Source organism: Elaeis guineensis, chromosome 12 (assembly GCF_000442705.2).
Source record: "Elaeis guineensis isolate ETL-2024a chromosome 12, EG11, whole genome shotgun sequence".
Taxonomy (NCBI): Eukaryota; Viridiplantae; Streptophyta; class Magnoliopsida; order Arecales; family Arecaceae; genus Elaeis; species Elaeis guineensis.
Genome location: NC_026004.2, coordinates 9,212,920 through 9,235,527, shown reverse-complemented (window position 1 = coordinate 9,235,527; position 22,608 = coordinate 9,212,920). Strand labels below are relative to the sequence as shown.

General features: G+C 38.6%; 1 protein-coding gene across 1 annotated transcript; it reads right to left on the bottom strand.

Annotated features, from left to right (window-relative positions):
- Window positions 1-753: 753 nt before the first annotated feature.
- LOC105055363 (auxin response factor 12) lies at window positions 754-22,479 on the bottom strand. Its single transcript, XM_073246586.1, has 15 exons — window positions 21,909-22,479; window positions 21,720-21,835; window positions 21,517-21,615; window positions 21,385-21,441; window positions 21,155-21,310; window positions 20,972-21,056; window positions 18,445-18,535; window positions 18,199-18,363; window positions 17,995-18,117; window positions 17,676-17,751; window positions 16,460-16,607; window positions 14,655-15,631; window positions 14,385-14,575; window positions 3,309-3,448; window positions 754-1,031 (listed from the first exon to the last, which is right to left on the bottom strand). The coding sequence occupies exons 1-14, from the start codon at window positions 21,949-21,951 to the stop codon at window positions 3,361-3,363; spliced, it is 2,415 nt and encodes an 804-aa protein (XP_073102687.1). The 5' UTR covers window positions 21,952-22,479; the 3' UTR covers window positions 754-1,031; window positions 3,309-3,360.
- Window positions 22,480-22,608: the final 129 nt, after the last annotated feature.

Here is a 22,608-nt window from a genome sequence, read left to right as displayed (position 1 = left end):
CATAAATACACTGACTTCCTTGGGGAGTCGCCAAATTGAATTGTAACCAAAAGATCTCAAAATAGGTTCTGGAGTATTTAAGTAATTGCACATGATAGATAAAATAATCATAAAAATGTAAAAAGGATTTCACAATAAGCATTCAAGAAACAGAAATATATAAGGTAGGAATAAACATTGAAGACAATACCACTTTGGACAACCCCCTGCAATAATATACTTCATGGACGGTGGTTTAGGCGACAAACACAATCTTGATCCCAACTGTGTGGGTAACAGAAAGCAAGTTGGTGATGAATTGACGAGCAGAAAACAGTAAATATAACTTGATGACCTTTCATAGTTAACAAAATTCAATCAAGAAACAGCACAATACTTCCATGGGTCTCTGTTAATGCTGACTGACTGACTATTGGCCAAGCAATGGCATGGATCTCATCTCCAATTTAGCTGTGCGAGAGAGAGAGAGAGAGAGAGAGAGAGAGAGGTGGGGTACAGGGAACAAGCAATTTACGAGCCAAAAATACAATCTGTGATCTCGAATTATAGTTGACTGTACCCTGAATCTCTGTTCATGCTCGCCTAAGCACATGTAATAATCTCATGATCATCAAGTATATGAAAGAATGAATTTTATTAAGACCGACGAGAAATTTGCCAACATAAAACAAACAAAACGATAATGATATTGGATGCACAATAAACTTGCTATAAAATGCCTAAGACATTGGAAACACAGAAAACAACAGAATATCTAAAAACTAGAACCTACAAGCTCATTACTGATTATAAGCAGTTAATACCAATGAGTCAATAATATTAATGGTCACTGAGCAAAATTAAGGACCAAAACTACTCAAAGACAAACTGTAACAACTGATTACAATAGTAGAACAGAGTTCTAACAGCGTGTACCGCATTGTATCCATATATTACAAAACTATTCTAAGATTCTACCAACCGTCCTCTACTCGCTGGCATGCAAGACTTGTGTTGTTGAGAGCATGCTCGGAGAACATATCAAGGTGAACCTGCAAAGGTTAAAACCAATCTAGGAAGATGTTACTGAAATTATCAGGCATGAATGTAGCATGATATATTATTCTTTTTTCTTTTTCTGACTTTTGCATGTTTGATCATGATCACTCATCTAAAATTTCAGCCTAAGGATGAGCATAAATGTCCTCCAACATTGGTAGATTAAGATCAATGCTGATGCAAATCAACATTAGAAAGAGATTATAGAAGGATTTTCAGAATTAAAATTAGTTAAGCTAGCTGGACCTAGCCGGTCGGCACCCCACTCCTTATCAGAGAGGTCCTGGATTCAACTTTGGATGGTGGCATGCCCACCATTATGTGCAGGAAAAAGAAGTTGCACCAAGTCAATATATTTTCAACGAGAGTAAAAAAGTCAATATATTGAATGAGGGAATTAATAACCCAACTGTATAATTCCATGGATTGGTCTTTAGTTCTCAAGATTCCTACAAAGTCATTGGAGCATAATGTTGATTGCTAGCTTCAATCATGTATGGTATACATGTACCAGTCCAAACATGATGGACCTTGCCATGGCCAATGCAATACAACATACAAAGCCATATTTAAACAGAACATGAGCTTTCTTATTTGCAGAAAAATAAATGTTCTACCATCAAGAACTGTCATCTTTTGAATGTTTAAATCCCAAAGAACCGGCACCATATTCTCCTATATCATGTCAGTCACAGAACATAGGAAGTTCTACAATTTACTGCAAACACTTAACAGCTGCAAACTAGAAACACTATTATATCTCATGCAAAATGGTTCAGCATATACAAATACCACAATATTGATTAGATCCTGGAACTCACCTTGATAGCCATATAAAATCCAGATTGTTCATCAAGAATATAGCAGATAATCTAAGGCACTCATCAAATATGAACACTGGTTAGGACTCGACCAATTTTATGTTGCACTGCTATCATGAACATTAATATTGTAAGTAATTTTGTGAAAGAAATAGCTGCTAGGCTAATCTAGGACATGGTGGATAGATTAGATACAGGAATGCTTGACAAATCTTAGCAGCAGAAACCACGAAGGATACAGCAAGGAATTCACCTAAAAGAATTTTCTGATTTTCAACATGTAAGCTGGAGATGTTCTTGGTGAGAGTTTCATATACATGGTCCAAAGGACAAAGACAATGGGAAGAAGTGAGTTGAAGACTAGTTAATTTAGAGGATTTGGGCTTGGATACAATTTCGTTTCCAATTATCATTCACAAGGCCAATCAGAATAAATGCGATAAAGCATACATTAATGTGATCTGGATTGTGTTTACGTATTACCATTCTTATGCCTAATCATCAGATAATAGTAATGAGAATCATGTACTTAGTTAAATAACACAGATAAGTTTGAATGATTTAAGATGTTAGCCTCTCAGTTAAATTCTATAAATAGTCAGCTTTAAGAATGTTTGAAATATGTCAAGCCTCACAACAACCAGCATAACAAAATATAATGATGAAACTTTTCCAGATTAGATACTGTACCATCAATTTGCAACAAAAGATTCCCATAAAAGGTGGTAAACTACAGGAATCATTAATTTAGTTGATTCATGAAGATTTCCCAGTGATCTGTTCACAATGTTAATAGTAGTTTCAATCTACTTTAATGGCAACCCAACCCAATATTAAATGCTTCACCTACTAAGGGATTTGGCACCACTAAAGAGCTGAAGACTTCCAAAGCATGTATATCACAATTTGGGAGCTCATATCCACCTATTCTATAATAGCCAATTCCCCGATAAATGATATTTCTTAGTTATCAGAATATTTCCAAGGTGGCCCTTATTCTTTTGGTTACAGAAAGTGACACCAAAATTGAGATTCTGATATGGAAAAGTTTTTCAGCTCACTGGAAAAACAATTTTTAATTTTTATATCTGTATCAGGCTACTGGGAAACCACAAATGGAATCTTACGCTCCTCATCACTCCTTGTGAATGAGTTTGCCTCGACAATTTCTGTTCAACTTCACCCCCTCTGAAAATGTAGATCAGTATTGATATGCAACATATATTGACAGGTTAAATCAAATATCTGTTTAGCGTGAAAGAAACACATCCACATGATAATAGATTCCATTCAGTTGTCCTAATATAAGGTTTTGAATAGGAGTATGGTTGTAGAATGTAGATGGTATTATAATGAATCTCATGCCTAATAGAATAGAACATTATACATTACAAACAGCAAGTCTAAAAGAATGTTTGATGCAAGATAACAAAGAATTACTGTACTCACATAAACGCGCACGTACAACATGCCATCTTTGTTTTCTTTCAGACTGAGATGATTAACAGGGCTCAATTGCCCGCTTTCCCATTTTGTGCACATCCTCAGGTGAAAGTATCTTGATATACCAGACATTATTAACAAATGACCTGTGTTAAGGGCCAAATAAATTTGTTGTATCAGAGAATATATAAGCAAGCACCCCTGCTGCACAAATACAGAAGTCGCTATAAGCCACACTAAATATGTAAACATTTAAGTATTAAATCTTGAAACTATTGAGAATACGAAATTCTAGCATTACAGGAGATGGAGCCCAGTGTTTTAAAGGTAGTTCTTAGCATAAAAAAAATGCTTGAGCAGATCGAAGATCGTGATAACCTGGTTCTCATAGAAAACAGATTAATAGGTAGATAACCTAACAACCTAACAATTTAATCACCGTATTTGAACTTTGCTCTCCTCTTTATCCTTTTGTTTTAATACAAGAATTATATTGGAAAACTCAGACCAATACTCTTCTTTATATTTATGTTCACTTAAAACTTCCTTCAGCATAGTGAGCTTATACTTTAGTTATTTGTATATATGAGAACAAAATGTACTTTTGATACTTCGCACTTAATACTTTATTCATAAATATCTTTTATAATTACTTTTATTAATTGTTATCTATAGTTACTGTTTCATTCCATTATAATTCATGTTAGAGTTGGTGCCTTGAATAGCAGCATTACCTGCTTTAGATTGCTGCAGTATAAAACATTATCACACATCTCTTATAAATTTTTTATTAAGCTTATTTTTTTTAGGGTAAATTATATAAACACCCCTCAACTTCAATCCAAATTCACTTATATCCCTTCGATTTTAAAAAATGTCAAACTAACCCTAAGTTTTCGAGATGTTCCAAAATGGTCTTACCGTCTATCTCCATTAATGGAATGATGTCACGTGACCATCACATAATACTTTCATTTTATAAGATGACCAAAATCCCCTTGTTCACATCTCCCTCCTCCCTCTTCTCCAATTGCTCTCCTCCACCTCCATCGCCCACGTTCCTTCTCCTTCCTCTTTTTCCGTCATCTTCTTCCTCCTTTCCCCTCCTCCCTCCTTTCCCCTCCTCTCCTTCCTCCTCGCCAATGACCCCTCTTTCCCACTCCTTCCCTTCCTCCTCATCCACTCCTCCAAGCCCGCCCTTAAGCCTTTTATCTCCATGGCAGCTCCCTCCACTTCCACCCCTTACTTGCCAGTAATCCTTCCTTCTCCTGCTCTCCTTCCTTCTCATCCACTTCTCCGCATTCTTCTCTTTTTTCAAGCCCACCCATGAGCCCTCCCCCTCCACCTCTGCCATTCCTCGCCAATGACCCCTCTTCCCTCTCCCCTTTCTCTCCACCCACTTCTCCTCCTCTAAGCCCATCCATGAGCCCTCCCTCTCCATAGCGGCTTCCTCCACCTCCGTCCCTTTCTTGCCGATGATCCTCTCTCTTCCTCACCCATTTCTTCTCCCTATCATCCTCCTCCTTCAAGTCCACCCATGAGCCCTCCCCCTTTACAGCAACTCCACCCACCTCCACCTCTTCCTTTCCGATGACCCCTCCTTCCCCCTTTCCTTCCTCCTCACCCCTTCTCCTTCCTCTCCTCATCCTCCTCCAATCCCACCCATAAGGCCTTCAATGCCGCCCTCCCCCTCTATGTTGACCTTGCAACCCCACCCTCCCCTTCCAATGGTGGCTCCCTCCACCTCCATCCCTTCCTCATCGACAATCCCTCTTATATAAACAAGTGACATTTTCGTCCATTGAAATAAAAAGCTAATACCATTTCTTGATAAATGAACGACAAATCACTTAGAACATTTGAAAAACTTGAAGGACTAGTTTGATACTTTTTTAAGTCGAAGAGATGTAAGTGAAATTGAGCTAAAATTGAGAGGATGTTTCTATAATTTATCTTTTTTTTAAATGAACACCTGTCTTATCATGAATTTAATTGAAAAAAGGTGCATTATCCTTTATAACCATGCTTATCTAGCTAAAACTAAACCTCACTAAAATTCCCAAAGGATGATCCTTTTAAAAAGACTAGCAAAATCTAGAAAAGGGGGGGAAAAGACCATAGTTGTTCCTTATGGCATGCTGCACGAAGGGAGGATCCCACTAGAGTAGTGGGTCATATTGCTAGGGACTATTGTTTGCTAATTCAGATTCTTTGCTGGGAAGACTTTGTATCAACACCCTTGTCTCTTTTTCCTCTAAACTAATAACAATATTGGACTCCTTTTCCTCTTCGATGGTCCTTCAATATTGGGACTCCAATAGAGTAACCAATCTCTCCTTATTCTAATCCTTTTGACTGTATATTCAAAGAATTCTCTTTTAAATTTCCTTTTCTGAGTTGGGGTGCACAATGGTAGCCAACCTTCTCTTTTCCCTTTTATTCTCTTTCCCCTTCTGTTCACATGCTTGAGAGGAAGCATCTAAGAGCCATACCGATAAGTGCAGTCCTCATAAGTGACTAACCACCTCTTCCCTTCTCCTTCGTATTTTAAGACTTCTTTAAGGACTTAAATACATTAGGATGGGAAATTTCACAACTAAAAAATAAGCTTCTTCAATTCGATACTGGCTGTCCACTTAGATAGTCTGCTGATGATGCAGCCTCCAAACCATAACAGTGATTGTAGTTTCAAAGTGCCGATCTTTCCAACTAAAGATTCTCAAAACAATGTAACTACCAATTGGCAGTTGCTTCATGGTGGGGTCTTTGATAGAATGTGCCTTTCCTTTTCCGTCATGTCCATCAATGGTGCGGACACCAGAGCCATCAAAAATTGGCAACATGATTTAAGTTCGATTTGGATCGAAGAAGCCTCATTAAATTGATTCTACTTCAGTTATTTATTTTCAGTCAATAAATTTTAATGCATTTGGCTTTAGGTCCATAGGGCCATACTTGGATTTGTCCACGTCACCTTTGGAGCCACCACTCTCCACATACCAAGAGAAGAAATATGCATGCCAGCATATGCCGTGCTCATGCCAAGTTGTGTCAAGCATCAAGCATCCACATGGAGTTCCATTTCTTCCTTAGAATTCTTTAAGAGTTCTTGGCTACTTACTTATTTTGTTGAAGACTGATTTCTTTCCTATGGTAGATTATAATGCTTTACTTTTTTGTGGAGGATTGATTTCTTCCTTGTAAAGATAAGAGATTCCTAAACAAACAGGACCCTTAGAGTCCTATATAAATCCTTGTATCTTTCATGAAAAAAGACAATGAATGATTTTACAAACTCCACAAATACTTGTGTCAATCGCTCCGAGAGGGAGAGGGTGTGAGACCCAAAATCGCCCCACAAGGGGAGGGTGTGAGGCCCACTTTCTATCCTATTCCTTCTACTTAAGATTCAGTGTTCCTACGACTTTGATCGACTTCACCATCTACCCACGCAAGCCTATTCCGTCAAGAAAAGATCTGTCTCCTCCAGAATTTTCATCTGTCGTGCTGAGAGAAGGAGTGATTTCTTATTCTACAGATCATATGCTATCAAAAACCTTCGTTCCTTAACAGTTGATCTTTGATTTTTTTTAATCCGATGTTGGTAAAGACCTAGTTCTTTATCGATGGATCTGTTTGGTTAAAAGATTAAGAGCCCTAATCAGAGTAGTTTCTTAACTACCACGATCCGGATTCTTATCATCTTTTTGAATTTTCTCACGGATTTAATGTTTTATTTTCTTTCGTTCCATTCTTATTTCTTTTTTTTGCATTTACTCGTGAGCATGTTTAATTTCTGCTATCTGTTTATGAAATTTTCTATTACTAATTGTTTACTGATCTCTTGAATGGCATTCGTCTGTATCATTTAGATTGATCTCGCTTTAGTCTCGTATCAATCAATCACGCCTCCTGAGCAGAGTATAGGCAACTATACTGTCTGTCCTGGGAATAATGAGCCCCTGACCAGACGTGATTTGTTGTTGATGAACAGAAGAGAGCTTGATTATTAGGATTGATTTTCTTTTTAGGATTGTCCCGCATCAATATGGTATCAGAGCAGGTTGATTAGGGCTTTAGTTTAAATTCAGCAATTTAAATTTTCGCAAGTTAAATTTTCGCACTCTAAATTTCGTACTTTACTTTCAAGCATTTTAATTTTTATTGCACCTTATTTCTGCATCTTAGAGTTGCATGACCACTAGATCAGGTACCTGGTACCAACATCCTACTTCCCCACCCAATACCAATATGGATCCCAATATAGCAGCCATCATTAATGCTCTGACTGAAAAGTTTGATGACATGAAAAATTTTATGAAAGCCATGGATGAGAGAATAGTGGTATTAGAAGAAGCTAGGCAGAAACAACCTGAACCTGAGTCTCCCCGACTACCTATAGGACAAAGAGATAGGAATCTAGAACTTGATCGACCTATAGGGGCACGCCCGCATCATAACCAGTTCGATCAAGATGAGCATATTCTTAGGAATGTGAAAGTCGAAGCCCCAAATTTTGATGGTTGTCTAGATCCGAGAAAGTACCTAGATTGGGAATCAGGTATGGACCACTATTTTGGATGGTACGAAATGTCTGAAGCAAAGAGAGTTAGGTTTGCTAGGATGAAATTGGTGAGGCAAGTCCGACTTTATTGGGAAAGTGTTGAGCGTCTTCTCAATCAGAGAAGACAAGATCCGATAGAAACCTGGGATGAGATGAAAGAAAAACTCAGAGAGAAGTACCTCCCCACCTCTTACCAACAAAGACTTTTAGATCAATGGCAGAGGCTTACTCAAGGGAATAGATCAATCACCGAGTATATCACGAGATTTGATGAATACCTCATGAGATGTGGAGTAGCCGAAGATAGAGTTGTTACCTTATCTAGATTTAGAGCTGGATTACGAGAGGATATTCAGCGTGAGCTCTTTCTGCGAGAGGTAACCACGTTGGAACAAGCTTATCAACTTGCCTTAGATTTTGAAAGATTTTCTAGATATTCGACTCCCCGTCGTCCTGAACCCAACCGAGTAACCCCTTCTGGATCGAGACCTAATATTAATCAAACTCCTAGTAACAGACCTCCACTTACAAATCCTATTGGGAGAAAAGAAGATAAAGAAAAAGGAGCTATAGGAGAGTTATCAAAAGGAAGTAGTTCTCGATCTCATTGCTTCAAGTGCCATGGTTATGGTCACTTTGCTGCACAATGCCCCAACCGATCATTATTCGTAGAAGAATTAGAAGGAGAAACTCTAGAAAATATTGAGGAGGAAGTTTATGAAGCTGATCCAGATTTAGCCGAGCAATTTGAGAGTACTGAGGACATCCTAAGTTATGCCACACCTGAGTCAGACCTTAGGCTTGGAGTCGTTAGGTATGTCCTAGCCCAAACTAAGGAAAGTGAAGACTGGCGTAGGACCTCTATTTTCCATACCTTCATAAAATTTGGCGATAAAATTTGTAAGGTGATCATTGATAGCGGTAGCTGTATCAACGCCATCTCCACCGACACGGTTAAGCGATTAGAATTAACTCCTGTAGATCATCCTAGTCCATACCGTGTGTCTTGGATTGATTCCTCCTCTATTCCCATCAAATTTAGATGCCGTGTGCCCATCCAGCTTCATTCCTATCAGGATCATGTGTGGTGCGATATCTTACCCATGGAAGTCGGAAGTATCATATTAGGTCGGCCTTGGCTATTCGACAATGATGTTACGATTTATGGCCGTACCAACTCCTGCAGCTTTACTCATCAGGATAAGAAGATCACGATTAATCCTTCCCCACCTAAGGCTACTAATAGAAAGATAGGCGATGGACCAAAAGAAAATCTTAAGAAGAAAAGCCTCAATCTGATAGGTGCTAAAGAATTAGAGACGATCATGAGTGAAGGATCACCAGTTTGGATGCTTGTTGCTAGAGAAGTTCGTGAGGATTCTAAGGTGGATTATCCTAAAGAAGTAGCTAGCCTTCTTACTGAGTTTCATGATGTCTTTCCTGAGGATCTTCCAGATTACTTACCGCCTATGAGAAACATTCAACATGCCATTGATTTAGTTCCTGGATCTACCCTACCCAACTTGCCCCACTATAGGTTGAACCCTAATGAGCATGCCGAGCTACAAAGACAAGTTGGAGAGCTGATAAAAAAAGGATTTGTGAGGGAGAGTCTGAGTCCTTGCGCAGTTCCTGCACTACTGACTCCAAAGAAGGATGGTACATGGAGGATGTGCATAGATAGCCGTGCCATTAATAAGATCACTATTAAGTACCGCTTTTCCATCCCTAGGTTAGATGACATGTTAGATATGATGGCCGGATCCACTATCTTTTCTAAGATCGATCTTAAGAGTGGTTACCATCAAGTAAGGATTAGATCGGAAGATGAGTGAAAAACTGCTTTCAAGACAAAAAATGGTTTATATGAGTGGATGGTGATGCCATTTGGATTATCTAATGCCCCTAGTACCTTCATGAGGTTGATGACCCAAGTACTACGACCATTTATAGGAGTATTTGTAGTCGTATATTTTGATGACATTTTGATCTATAGTCGAACTAGGGAAGACCATTTAGATCACCTCCAAAGAGTGTGTCAAGTTCTTAAAGCAGAAAGCTTGTATGCTAATCCTAAGAAGTGCGCTTTTATGACAGACAATATCATCTTTTTAGGTTTTGTTGTTACCCCCAATGGTGTATCTGCTGATCCTGAAAAGATTAGAGCAATAGTTGAGTGGCCGGTGCCCAAGAGTGTGCATGACGTGCGGAGTTTTCATGGATTAGCAACCTTTTATCGTAGGTTCATAAAAGGGTTTAGCACCATAGTCGCTCCCATCACTGACTGCATTAGAAAGAAAAATTTCGAATGGACTAGGGCAGCCAATAGAGCCTTTCTAGACATTAAGGACAAGATGACTCATGCCCCAATCTTACGTCTCCCTGATTTTTCTAAGGTTTTTGAAGTAGCGTGCGATGCGTCTGGAGTTGGGATTGATGGTGTCCTTAGTCAAGAAGGTCATCCAGTAGCATACTTTAGCGAGAAACTTAACGATTCTAAACTCAAGTATTCTACCTATGATAAGGAGTTTTATGCAGTAATTCAAGCTTTAAGATATTGGAGGCATTACCTACTACCGCAAGAATTTATTTTGTACTCTGATCATGAGGCCCTTAGATTCCTGAATTCTCAAAAGAAATTGAATCATAGACACGGTAGGTGGGTCGAGTTTTTGCAAGCCTATACTTTTGTTTTGAAACACCGTGCAGGTGTAGAAAATCGTGCTGCTGATGCCCTGAGTCGTCGTCATACTTTGCTGTCCACCGTTAGTATAGAAGTTGTTGGTTTTGATAAGGTTAAAGAAAATTATGAGGAGTGTCCAGATTTTGGTGACATACTTACCGCTTTACGTAAGGAGCCATCTAGAGAACGTAGTGAATATACCCTTCAGGATGGTTACCTATTTAGAGAAACTAGACTGTGTATCCCCTGTACATCTTTAAGAGATTTTTTAGTTTGGGAATTACATGCTGGAGGATTAGCTGGACACTTTGGTAGGAATAAAACTATAGAGTTGGTAGAAGCCCAGTTCTTTTGGCCAAGCTTGAAAAGAGATGTCGCCCGAATTGTTGCCCAATGTAGAACATGTGCCGTGGCCAAGCAGAGAAAACAAAACACCGGCTTATATACACCCTTACCTATACCAGACTGTCCTTGGCAAGACGTTAGTATGGATTTTGTTTTGGGATTACCTAGGACAGCTAGGAAGCATGATTCTATTCTAGTGGTTGTAGATAGATTTTCAAAAATGACCCATTTCTTGCCCTGTTGCCAAACGTCTGATGCGTCGAAAGTTGCAAGGATATACTTTGATGAGATTGTTAGACTACATGGATTGCCTAAAACCATTGTTTCTGATAGGGATGTTAGATTTATGAGCTACTTTTGGAAAACCCTATGGCATCTTTTAAGCACAAAACTAAAATTTTCTTCTGCCTATCATCCGCAAACAGACGATCAGACCGAAGTGGTTAATAGAAGTCTTGAAAATCTTTTGCGTTGCTTGATTGGGGAACATATGGGTAACTGGGATCTTTTGCTGCCCCGAGCCGAATTTGCATATAATAGCTCTGTTAATAGGTCCATTGGCATGAGTCCTTTTGAAGTAATTCATGGATATCAACCTAGAAAATCAATAGACCTCATCCCACTACCCATGCATGCTAGGATTTCCGAATCTGCGAAGTCATTTGCACAGCATGTCAAGAGTCTGCATAAAGAGATCAGTAAAAAAATTAGTATGAGTAATAAAGTTTATAAACAGAATGCAGATTCTCATCGACGTGTTCAAAAGTTTGCAGAGGGAGACTATGTGATGGTTCGATTGAGGCCTGAACGGTTTCCCCCCGGAACCGTGAAGAAATTACATGCCCGAGGAGCAGGTCCGTTTAAGATCATAAAGAAAATCGGATCAAATGCGTATGTTGTGGACCTACCTTCTGATTTTGGAATTAGCTCTACTTTTAACATTACAGATCTTGTTGCCTATAAAAAACCAACTCGGATACCTAGTGAGCCATTTGAGCCTGAACCAACCTTTGAGAGCGAACCTATCCCTGAGTGTCGACCAGCCAAAATGTCAGCAAAACACGATCAGATTGAGAGAATTTTGGATGAGCAGATCCTTTCCACCCGGAGTCGAGGCTATCAGCGGTATCTGGTCAGATGGCGAGGTCGACCGAAGTCTGAAGATACCTGGATCACTCGAGAAGAGCTGCAACACATTGATCCCGATCTACTTGAGCGTCACCAGAGCGGAATCGACCCACACTCGACAGGGTCGAGTTTTTCCCACCCCGGGAGAATTGGTGCGGACACCAGAGCCATCAAAAATCGGCAACATGATTTAAGTTCGATTTGGATCGAAGAAGCCTCATTAAATTGATTCTACTTCAGTTATTTATTTTCAGTCAATAAATTTTAATGCATTTGACTTTGGGTCCATAGGGCCATACTTGGATTTGTCCACGTCACCTTTGGAGCCACCACTCTCCACATGCCAAGAGAAGAAATATGCATGCCAGCATGTGCCGTGCTCATGCCAAGTTGTGTCAAGCATCAAGCATCCATATGGAGTTCCATTTCTTCCTTAGAATTCCTTAAGAGTTCTTGGCTACTTACTTATTTTGTTGAAGGCTGATTTCTTTCCTATGGTAGATTATAATGCTTTACTTTTTTGTGGAGGGTTGATTTCTTCCTTGTAAAGATAAAAAGATTCCTAAACAAACAGGACCCTTAGAGTCCTATATAAATCCTTGTATCTTTCATGAAAAAAGACAATGAATGATTTTACAAACTCCACAAATACTTGTGTCAATTGCTCCGAGAGGGAGAAGGTGTGAGACCCAAAATCGCCCCACAAGGGGAGGGTGTGAGGCCCACTTTCTATCCTATTCCTTCTACTTAAGATTCAGTGTTCCTACGACTTTGATCGACTTCACCATCTACCCACGCAAGCCTATTCCGTCAAGAGAAGATCTGTCTCCTTCAGAATTTTCATCTGTCGTGCTGAGAGAAGGAGTGATTTCTTATTCTACAGATCATATGCTGTCAAGGACCTTCGTTCCTTAACAGTTGATCTTTGATTTTTTTTTAATCCGATGTTGGTAAAGACCTAGTTCTTTATCGATGGATCTGTTTGGTTAAAAGATTAAGAGCCCTAATCAGAGTAGTTTCTTAACTACCACGATCCGGATTCTTATCATCTTTTTGAATTTTCTCACGGGTTTAATGTTTTATTTTCTCTCGTTCCATTCTTATTTCTTTTTTTTGCATTTACTCGTGAGCATGTTTAATTTCTGCTATCTGTTTATAAAATTTTCTATTACTAATTGTTTACTGATCTCTCGAATGGCATTCGTCTGTATCATTTAGATTGATCTCGCTTTAGTCTCGTATCAATCAATCACGCCTCCTGAGCAGAGTATAGGCAACTATACTGTCTGTCCTGGGAATAATGAGCCCCTGACCGGACGTGATTTGTTGTTGATGAACAGAAGAGAGCTTGATTATTAGAATTGATTTTCTTTTTAGGATGGTCCCGCATCAATCAATTTGATGTATTTCTTTTAATGTGAGTCTGGATTCCACTTTGCTAAGGCCAGTCTGAAATCACGTTGGGCCCATTGGCAGCATAAGCTCGAAAAGGGTTTCCTTAAGGCTAGCCTCCAAAACCACTTTCTATGAGTGTCAACCCTTATCTTATGGCAATTCATTGGTTTTCTGCCCATAGATAACCTTGAGGCTTAAAGTAGACATTGTTACTTTCTTGTAACGTTGACCTAGCCTCGGTTGAAAGAATGCTCAAAGACTACCTGGCTCCTAGATGATTATGTGACAGTACCCACTGAACAAAAAAAAGTACCTCCACTTAAAACCTTACCATTAGTTCTTCGTTACCATCTGCCCACATTTCTCCGAATTATTAAGATATTCTTAGCTTCAAAAGTTCTTCCACAGATTTTATTGCAAAATAAGAAAAAGAAATATTTCTTGCCAGCTCCAATTACTTAATTGAAAATCAAGGCCTGCAAAATTTTTCCTTCATCCACATGTTTCATATCATTTTCAATATTTTTCTCTTTTTCATCTTTCAATCCCCCACCTTTTCTTGAATCTCCCCCAGCTTTTGTCCATCTTCCTTGACAAAAAGTAAATCCAGAAGCCAAACGTTTTAACCAGTGATGGTGTGTTGAGTTGAAAAAACTATCCATACTGCTAGTTTATTTGAATATGCTTCACATTTCTAGATAATCAGTTGCTGGATGCTCAAGGACAGCAAGCAGGTTCACTAGGTAAGCACTATGACAATGGTTACACTGAACTGCATAACCTACGAGATGAATTTTCTTCGAAGAAAGAACAACGAATAAAAGGAAAGAATACGTCGACTGCTATAAAAGACAAATAGTAGATAGACTAGAAGCAACCACAAAGCATATTATTCAGGTTCAATCAAATATCTAAAAAAGTAACTTTCTAACTTAATATAACTGTAACTGTTTTCAAGTATTCTTACTCCCATGGGTCGTCTCCAAGGAGAAGCACATCATTCTCCCTGTCGACAAATACAAGCTGCCAGCCTGATCTCAGAGGGTCTTCCAATTGACCCTTAATACCAAACATCTGACCCAGCTCCTCACGTAGTTCATCATAGTTGTTGAACCGGGTGATGTCCAGTGATCTCCCTACCGATCCTGACTTGTATACCTGCATATATGTGACCAAAAATTTTAGTCTGAAAGATTTAGACTGTAGCATCATTGAGGATCTTTCTTGTTCCTCTTACCTTCACAAATGTTTTGGTCGTTGGATCAGCCTCTCCTGCATTTTGCAGCACACCAGATGACTCTTCCAGGCTCCCATAAATAGAATTTTGAAGACTTGAGGAAGCATATGGCATTGTGGATATATTATCATCAATTGAATTTGCACGTAGACTAGGCACTGCATGAGAGAGGAGGGAGGAAGAATCTATATTAACACCAAACAGGGTGTGATTCTGCATATCTGCAGAACCATTTTCAGTTCCCACAGAACCATCCTTCCCATGGAATGATGGAAGCAAAACTGCATTGCCAAAAGTAGTGGACTGTGACATCGTAAATTTTGGTTCCCATGTCTGCTGATTCTGCTCGCTCATCATTGATTGACCAAGTCTTGCAAAGTCCAGAACATTTGAACTTCCTTCCGGGTAAGCTGCGCCTAGCATACCCTGGACAGAGCTAGATGTCATGATTGTTGAGAAGTTCACACTTGAATCAGAAAATTCTAATTTTTCACACAACTGAGATGGTAGAGGTGCCTGCTGTTGTTGCACATTAGTTCCAGGTATCTGATATGACTCTGGGTATGTTTGTGCAGGCTGAACCTGCTTCTGGTTATTGAGTGATTGCTGCAGTTGCTGATGTAGAACATTATGTGTCAGATTACCTGAAATATTTTGTGACTGAGGACTGATTATCTGTTGTTCACATGCTTGCTGGATAATTTGCTGCTGCAATAATGGGCCGGTACTGCAGAACTGCTGAGGTAATTGATAAGGCTGCTGGAGGTGTAAAAATTGTTGCTTTAGATAATCGCTACCTCTTGTATCTGGCAAAGCTGGAGCAGCCATTGCTGAATATTGATCATGATCATGTCCCAGCAGCGTAGATTCCATTCTCTGTTGAACCCATGGGCCCATACCAGGTGACTGAAAGTTTAAAGACTGAAGGCCTCGGTCAGCAGCACCTCCTCTCAACCACATCAAAGCATTGCCGTCATCTTTTTTGTAATAAGAAAGAAAGAACGACAACATGAGAAAACCATGCTGATTGGATTTTTTATCAACGAAATTAACAGTTCTTTGTGCTAAATTAGTTGAATCGCTTTCTAATGTGAACAGAGAAGATGTCAATATTGAACATGGAAGAACTCAAAAGATTACAGTCCTGACAGCTTTCGCTACCAGTAACAGTCATGGAAGGACATGTACAGAAAATTGCCAACAATGAGAAGCATAACAAGTGTGTGACTCAGCTTGCTAGCTACCTAATGTTCCACAAGAATACCAATAATGCCAACTGGCATTCAATTGTCATTATTATCTTTGCTGGAATTTTTGCCTAAAATAACATTCCACTGATTTACATCTTGCCAACCACTTCACAAAGCCCTTACCGCATGAAACTCTCCTCTTAACCCCTGAACAATTTCTTTATGCATGATTCAACGGGACTTTGACGGTGCCATTGCATTGTTACCATTCTATATTGACGGTAGAAACAATTTTCTTTGTTCCTGGTACTTTTTAACTCCTAGCACATGGTAACTGCATCCGGTATTGTATCATCTAAACATACTAGCCCAATTTTCCCAACAGTGGAGATGCATAACATGCAATTTTTCCATCTCTCTATTTAAAATAGTTTGAAAATTTTTCTCAATATATATAGTTTACAAAATAAATAATGTTACTAATTAAACTACTAAGTTCTAGTTACTCAAGTAAATTAGATAACAGGTGGCAAAAGAAACTATCTAATGAATGCAAATTGAAGGTTAAATCTATTGAACAAACAGAACCAAGCATCAAAACTGAGATCATATTACCATGAAAAGAGGGAATTCCAGGATACCAAGGGCGTTTAAGCCTGAGTGGAAACAGAGATGGATACATGGGAAAGGTTGTTAAAGGTTCGATTTCCCATAATGAAACTCTAGGTGGTCTCTCACCTGCTGTCGATTCATCCCAACCAACCTGTGGTTATTAAAATGACACATAAATTCAAAAATTAAGAATTGGTTAAATTTCCAGATTTGGATTAAGAAAAGCAAAAAAAAAAAAAAAAAACATAAAATAAAGTGCTGAAACAAATAAAGACACATTGAAGCTTTTGAATGTAAATGAGCAGTAAAGGAACTAGCTGAATTTGCATCATATTGAGTAATAAAGACATCAAAGGAAGTTATGGTAGAATCATCAAAAGGAAATTACAGTAAAGTCATTCTTTTCATAGCCTTTACAACATAGAATTTTAGAAATCCATTGAGTAAAATAACATCAATGGAAGTAACAGAACAGTTAATTTAACTTCTAAACATGCACCAAAGTAACTATGAATAAGATCTTGAAGCTGATTAAATGTGTAACAGGAGATGCTTCCTCATTCATGATATTTGATGTAGATAACTAGTGAAGTTTAGATAAAATTAGAGGAAGCTATAAATGGGAAAGTTGGGGGAACGATGATCTAAAAATCTGACCTCAAATAGCCGGGACAATGCTTAATAGTTATGATTATGGTTTTACCTACTCAGCTCTAATAGTTATGTGAAAGAAGAATACAATGTGATAATATATGACTTGCTTCATATTTGTTTCTGTAATTTTAGGTCTTTGAACAGTTGCTTGATGAAACATGTACAAGCACATTATATTTGTTTTATCACACCAATCATGATGCATTAAATTCAACGTAATGAACAAAAAGAGAAAAAGGAATTAAATCAATCAAAATGATATAGATGATAGCTACTACCAGGGGCAATATAAAAAATTGCAATGTTACTACAATAGGCATGAAAACTAACAGTACACAAGAGAATATGAAGTTATATACTATCTCACAGTCATAGGCATATGTATGATAACTGTAAATAAGAATTCTTATTACACTTGATAAAAACCTTCACCATCAGATATATCACTTTGTTCAAATCAATGCTTAGGTTCTTCATCATAACTAGCATATCATAATTATCTCAAGGGCATACTTTAATCAATGTGACATATACAAAGCAATGGAGCTCCAATAAAACTCTTTACCTTGACTGATCTCCAGTGAGAATGTGGCCAACGTACAGGGTCCAAATCACTTATTTCTGTTATTGTTCCCATGTACCTAGATTCATTGCATTCACATCAAAATTTCTTTGAAATCCATCAGCAAATTTTAGGGACCAAAAGAACAAGCTAAACCCACAAAAAATATAGGTTTAATCAGAAATTAAATGATTACCAAAAAAAAAAAAGACTGCATGGCAATTAGTATGTGCGGTACATTGCAGACATGAATACTCTAAAAGTAATTGTAAAAAGGAAAGAACTTGTCAAAAACAATTATGGCAAAACACCGCTACCTTACCTACGGACGCTCGACTCCTCAGTCTCAAACAGCATACGAAAACGCATCCCAACCGAAATACGAGTGTGAAACACAGCCTTAACATATTTTGAAAGTGGTATCACAAACTCAGATGGACTTGCCCTACAAAAATTGAACAAGTATAACACTGCCCACTAGAACAGAAGTATGACCATGGAAAGAATATTCAGAGTATTTGGCTACCTTGGATTATAAAAAATGGTGAACCGACTATTCGTAGCAGCAGCATGAGCTGCTGCAGCAAGCAGTCCTATATGCATGCTATCACTTGAGAGAACAGATGAAGGCATTACAGTTTGTGGTCGACTAGCTCGTCTGATACCCAACAAAAGCTGATTCTTTTCATTCCTAATGTGTAAAATACAGTGTAATTAACTCTCCAGTACCGCACACTACGTAGAACAAGAAGATCAAAAGATTAAAGCCAACCATATAAAAAGAACTGAGTCTCCAGCAAGAAGTCTCTTGGCACTGACAAACACACTCCAACCTGTAGTAAGAAGATGCCTTTTGGGTTGGCCTGCAATAAGAAAAATGTAGCAGTGCATTAATGCACAGCATATTTTGTTTAAAGAAGATTTTGTTATTATGTTATTATGTAGCATGATAATTTTAGATGTACTGATGAACATATTCTGATGATCCAAATCAATTTTCTTGAATCATGACCCAAAAAGGGAAATATATTTTCTTCTTCATCTTCATTGTACTACAAAATCAACACACGGGAATGATAATAAGTACCACACTCCACAACCATACTAGCAACAATGCAGTATAAGATACTGGTCATGGTTTAGGTGAGCTACTATAAGTTTCTCATCTGTTTAAAATTAAAATTATGACAATGCACATCCAGCAGGACAGCAGAATTCTTTAGGATACGACACACATCTAATGTTCATAAAAGCTGATAATTACTGGTAGAACATCCATAAAATGTTCATATGATATTCAGCAGTAAATACAAGTGCAAATATTTCGCCACTCATGAGCTGAACCAAAGAATTGACTGATTGTTTGATTACATGTTTCACCTTAATTATTCTCTGTAGACAGAAATCTCAACATAAGCAAATCAGAATAAAATAAACAGCTATCAAATGGCCCAAGGACCTGAACTTTGGTAAAAATTTATCCAGAACAACAAATTACTACTTCTAAGAATGTGATAAAATCAGATGAAAAGAAAAGTAGCAATGCCTGTGTAACATCCTATTTCATGCAATCTACCAACCACATGTTTAGTGCATGCATTTGAATTCTCCTAATTAAAGGCAGCAAATATATCCATATACATATACTCTTGGAGCACTCTTTAAAAACCACTGAAAACACCATTTATGAACACAAATCATATCTGTAAAAGGTTTCGGAAATTGCATTGTAACTTGAACCTGAATGTATCTCAATTACTATTTGCTTGGTTTGACTTAAGATTCTTCATAGGAGAAAAAAATCAAAATATAATATGGTCACAATGACAGTCACAGAAATTGTAGCGTAATACTCACTAAAACTTGGCAAAATGTTAAATCTAACTGAAATTCAATGATCATGGTCTTCTACCCATCTTTTGGTAAATTTTCACTATGTGGCTATGTTTGTCCATACAAGATCTCGAACAGCTTTCCCTTATGCTGTCAGCTTGTTGGGCTTTAATAATCTCCTTGTTATTTCTCTGTCAGAAAATCTACACCTTGATGATGCCTAAACACAAGCACCAATATATCATTTGCATCTTCTATTATCGAGTATAGATGCGTGATCAGTCCAATGTTCCAATCCTATTTCCCCTTTTCTCTTCTACTAATCAAGTAGAGTTGCACGATTGTAGTCGATGTATGTTTTACATCCTCAGCATCCTCCTTCTAAGGATCTTTATAATCTTGAAATAAAAATAATCGACTTTCAAAAGGTAGGTGGCTGTCAACAAGCTCACGTAATCCACAGGAGAACATTTTTGACTTCATCTTTGGAAAACGATAAGGGCAAAAGGCTTCACCTTTTGAACCATGGAGTGAACATCTAGAGCCCTTTGGTTTGCAGATAGTGAAGCCTGGGATATATACTCTTATTCTCAAGAATTTCTATTCATATTTGGATTCCCTGAGACAGATTAGGTCTAAATCAAAATGGTGGGGGAGGAACAAATATCCCCCACTCTCAAGAATATACAATTCCATCCCTCTTGCAGAACACTTTAATTTGAGTATTCAGAAATGATGTTTGCTGGAATAGGGGCTAGCTGATCATCATTCCCAACTCAACACAGCCTTACCTAGAGACTGCTCACAATTTGTATAATGAGCTCAGTTGATCTTTAGTTGTTGATACTGATGGATGAGAAGAACTATATTGATCCATGTACTATTTTTAGCTTCAACTCTGCTATAACTGACTTAAATTCATGGAGACAGGTATTTGGAGACACTATGTATTGGGCAATCTTTTATGATCCATGGACTATGTCTTAGCTTCACATCCACTGCAATTTAAAATTCCATTTCACTATGAAAGTACTAATGCTTGCAAACATGTATATATAGATTGTCAATAAAATAAAATCTTTGACGAACCTCTACCAAAACTATGTAACTACTTAGTTGGAATCCCCTTACAGCAGAAAACCTACAATCTAATATACCTAACAAGAATGCAAGTGATAGTCAGGCGAATTCTATCCCTTAATTATCCTGGAATATTCAACCACTTATATACCACATATCAATGGAATTGAAAAAAGGCCTTGATGTAGCAGTCCAAGTCTCCGTGAGCTTTTTCCAACAAGTATGAATTATTATAAATCCAATGCTTGAGTATCAGCACATGCTTCATTAGAGTTATCTTTTCATTCAGCATTTTAGGTGATTCTGACCGCATCAAGATCTAATTGTACATGCCCTACGAAAGGATTTTCAAGTGCGAACTGCCAAGTAGATAGCCTTTAACTTACCTCGGAAAATATGCCTGAACTTCCATTCAACATCATGCAGATCCCTAGCGACAAGCTCCTGAGCTGGTGGCTGCTGCGAGAAATCCTACAGACAAACAAACAGCATTATCCCATTAGTTCTATTTTATACTGTCGCCAATAGAATGCTATCAGAACAGCATGGTGTCATCATAGTTATCACACCAGAGGAGGAAAAACTTTCTCAGCCGCTCGACGAGGAACAGAAAACCCTCCATGAGTACTGGTATCACTCGCAGTCAAAATCTTGCAGAAATAGTTCGTCGGCTGCTTGCTTATAATACCCATCTCAGCAGGGAGGTAAGCATCATTCAGTTCTTGCTGCAAAAGTAACAATCTTTATCAAGAAATGAACCCTAGGAAAGAAAACTATCGAACTTGGAAATCAGGTGTACCGGGTTTAAAGGCTGCAAGGTCATCTGAGCATAGACCTCATCTGTTTCCACATCTGCCTGAAATTTCAACACCAATCAGCACTCTCTAACCTACATTTCCTAGACAGCACAAAGATAACCCCAAGAACTCACATGCATTGTAACATCATGGAGTTGGCATATCAATTGTGGAGGCAAGTTTGGATAATTAGGGATTTGGCCCTCAACCTCCTTGTTTGTCGACGCAGCAACCTTAATTCCAAAAACCAAGATTCCACAAAAACATCCAAAAAAAAAAAAAAAAAACTCCTTCTAAATTTAGAAAAATCGTTTCTTTAAGCTCGAATAAATTCCACCTGCTCGCTGTGACCCTGTGGGAAGTAGACAACTCGAGTGCCGACCGTCGGTAGGCAAACAAGCGGGCCGGCGCACGCATGCCACAGCTCCGAGTTCAAACATCTCTTCTCTCCTCCTACCAGAAAGCACAAACCAAATAATTAGTCTCCTCATTGCAAGAAACAAAAGAAGCAACATGAAAAAGATACCTTCTTGCGCCTGCTGCCCCAGGCCGGCGGTGGAGAGCTTCATCTCTAAACCCTAGCCCTCACAACAGCTCCCAAGAAGAACTCAAGCTCACTTCTTGCAATCCAACCCACTTCTGCAGCTCCATCTCCTTTCCCAATTCAAAGAAAGCTCCAATCTTCACACTAGTTTCTAAAGAAATCAGCGGTTTTGAAGCACTCCCCCTTCTCAAAACATCAGCATTCTGGAGAAAATCCAAGAAACAGAGCTCATCAGTTGCAAGACTTCAGCTGGAAGCGAACTAGGGTTTTTGAAGGGCAATCGAAACTCAAACGCTCAAACCGAACTCAGCCTAGAGAACTGGGAGGGAATTCTTAAGGGAAATAGGCGCTATCCGAGCTCGGAGAAGCTCTCGGTGTTGGAGATCGCCATGGGAGACTGCTTCCGACTTCCGAGCTCTCTCTTTCTCTCTGTACGATATGTGAATGATTGCGAGGAGAGAGAGAGAGACGCGGGGGAGAGAGATCTCCGCCAAATTAGGTTTTAACTTTTTCTCTCCAAATATCTTTATTTTATTAAAGAATTCTAAGTTTTAGGACGTTCGGTCCAGAGGATTTCAAACAAACTTTGAGGACTAATGCGGCTTCCTTGATAGCTTAAGTACACGACGGTCGGCAGCTGGCAACATCAACTACGGTCTCTTTGTGGAGCAACTGGCGTTGA

Excerpts from the sequence above, each read along its gene's own strand:
- LOC105055363 (XM_073246586.1), bottom strand. The coding sequence starts at position 21,951 with ATGAAGCTCTCCACCGCCGGCCTGGGGCAGCAGGCGCAAGAAG. Across the intron at positions 21,616-21,719 it reads CACAGGGTCACAGCGAGCAG|GTTGCTGCGTCGACAAACAA; the intron begins GTGGAATTTATT and ends TTTGGAATTAAG. Across the intron at positions 18,364-18,444 it reads GACTCAGTTCTTTTTATATG|GAATGAAAAGAATCAGCTTT; the intron begins GTTGGCTTTAAT and ends TTTACACATTAG.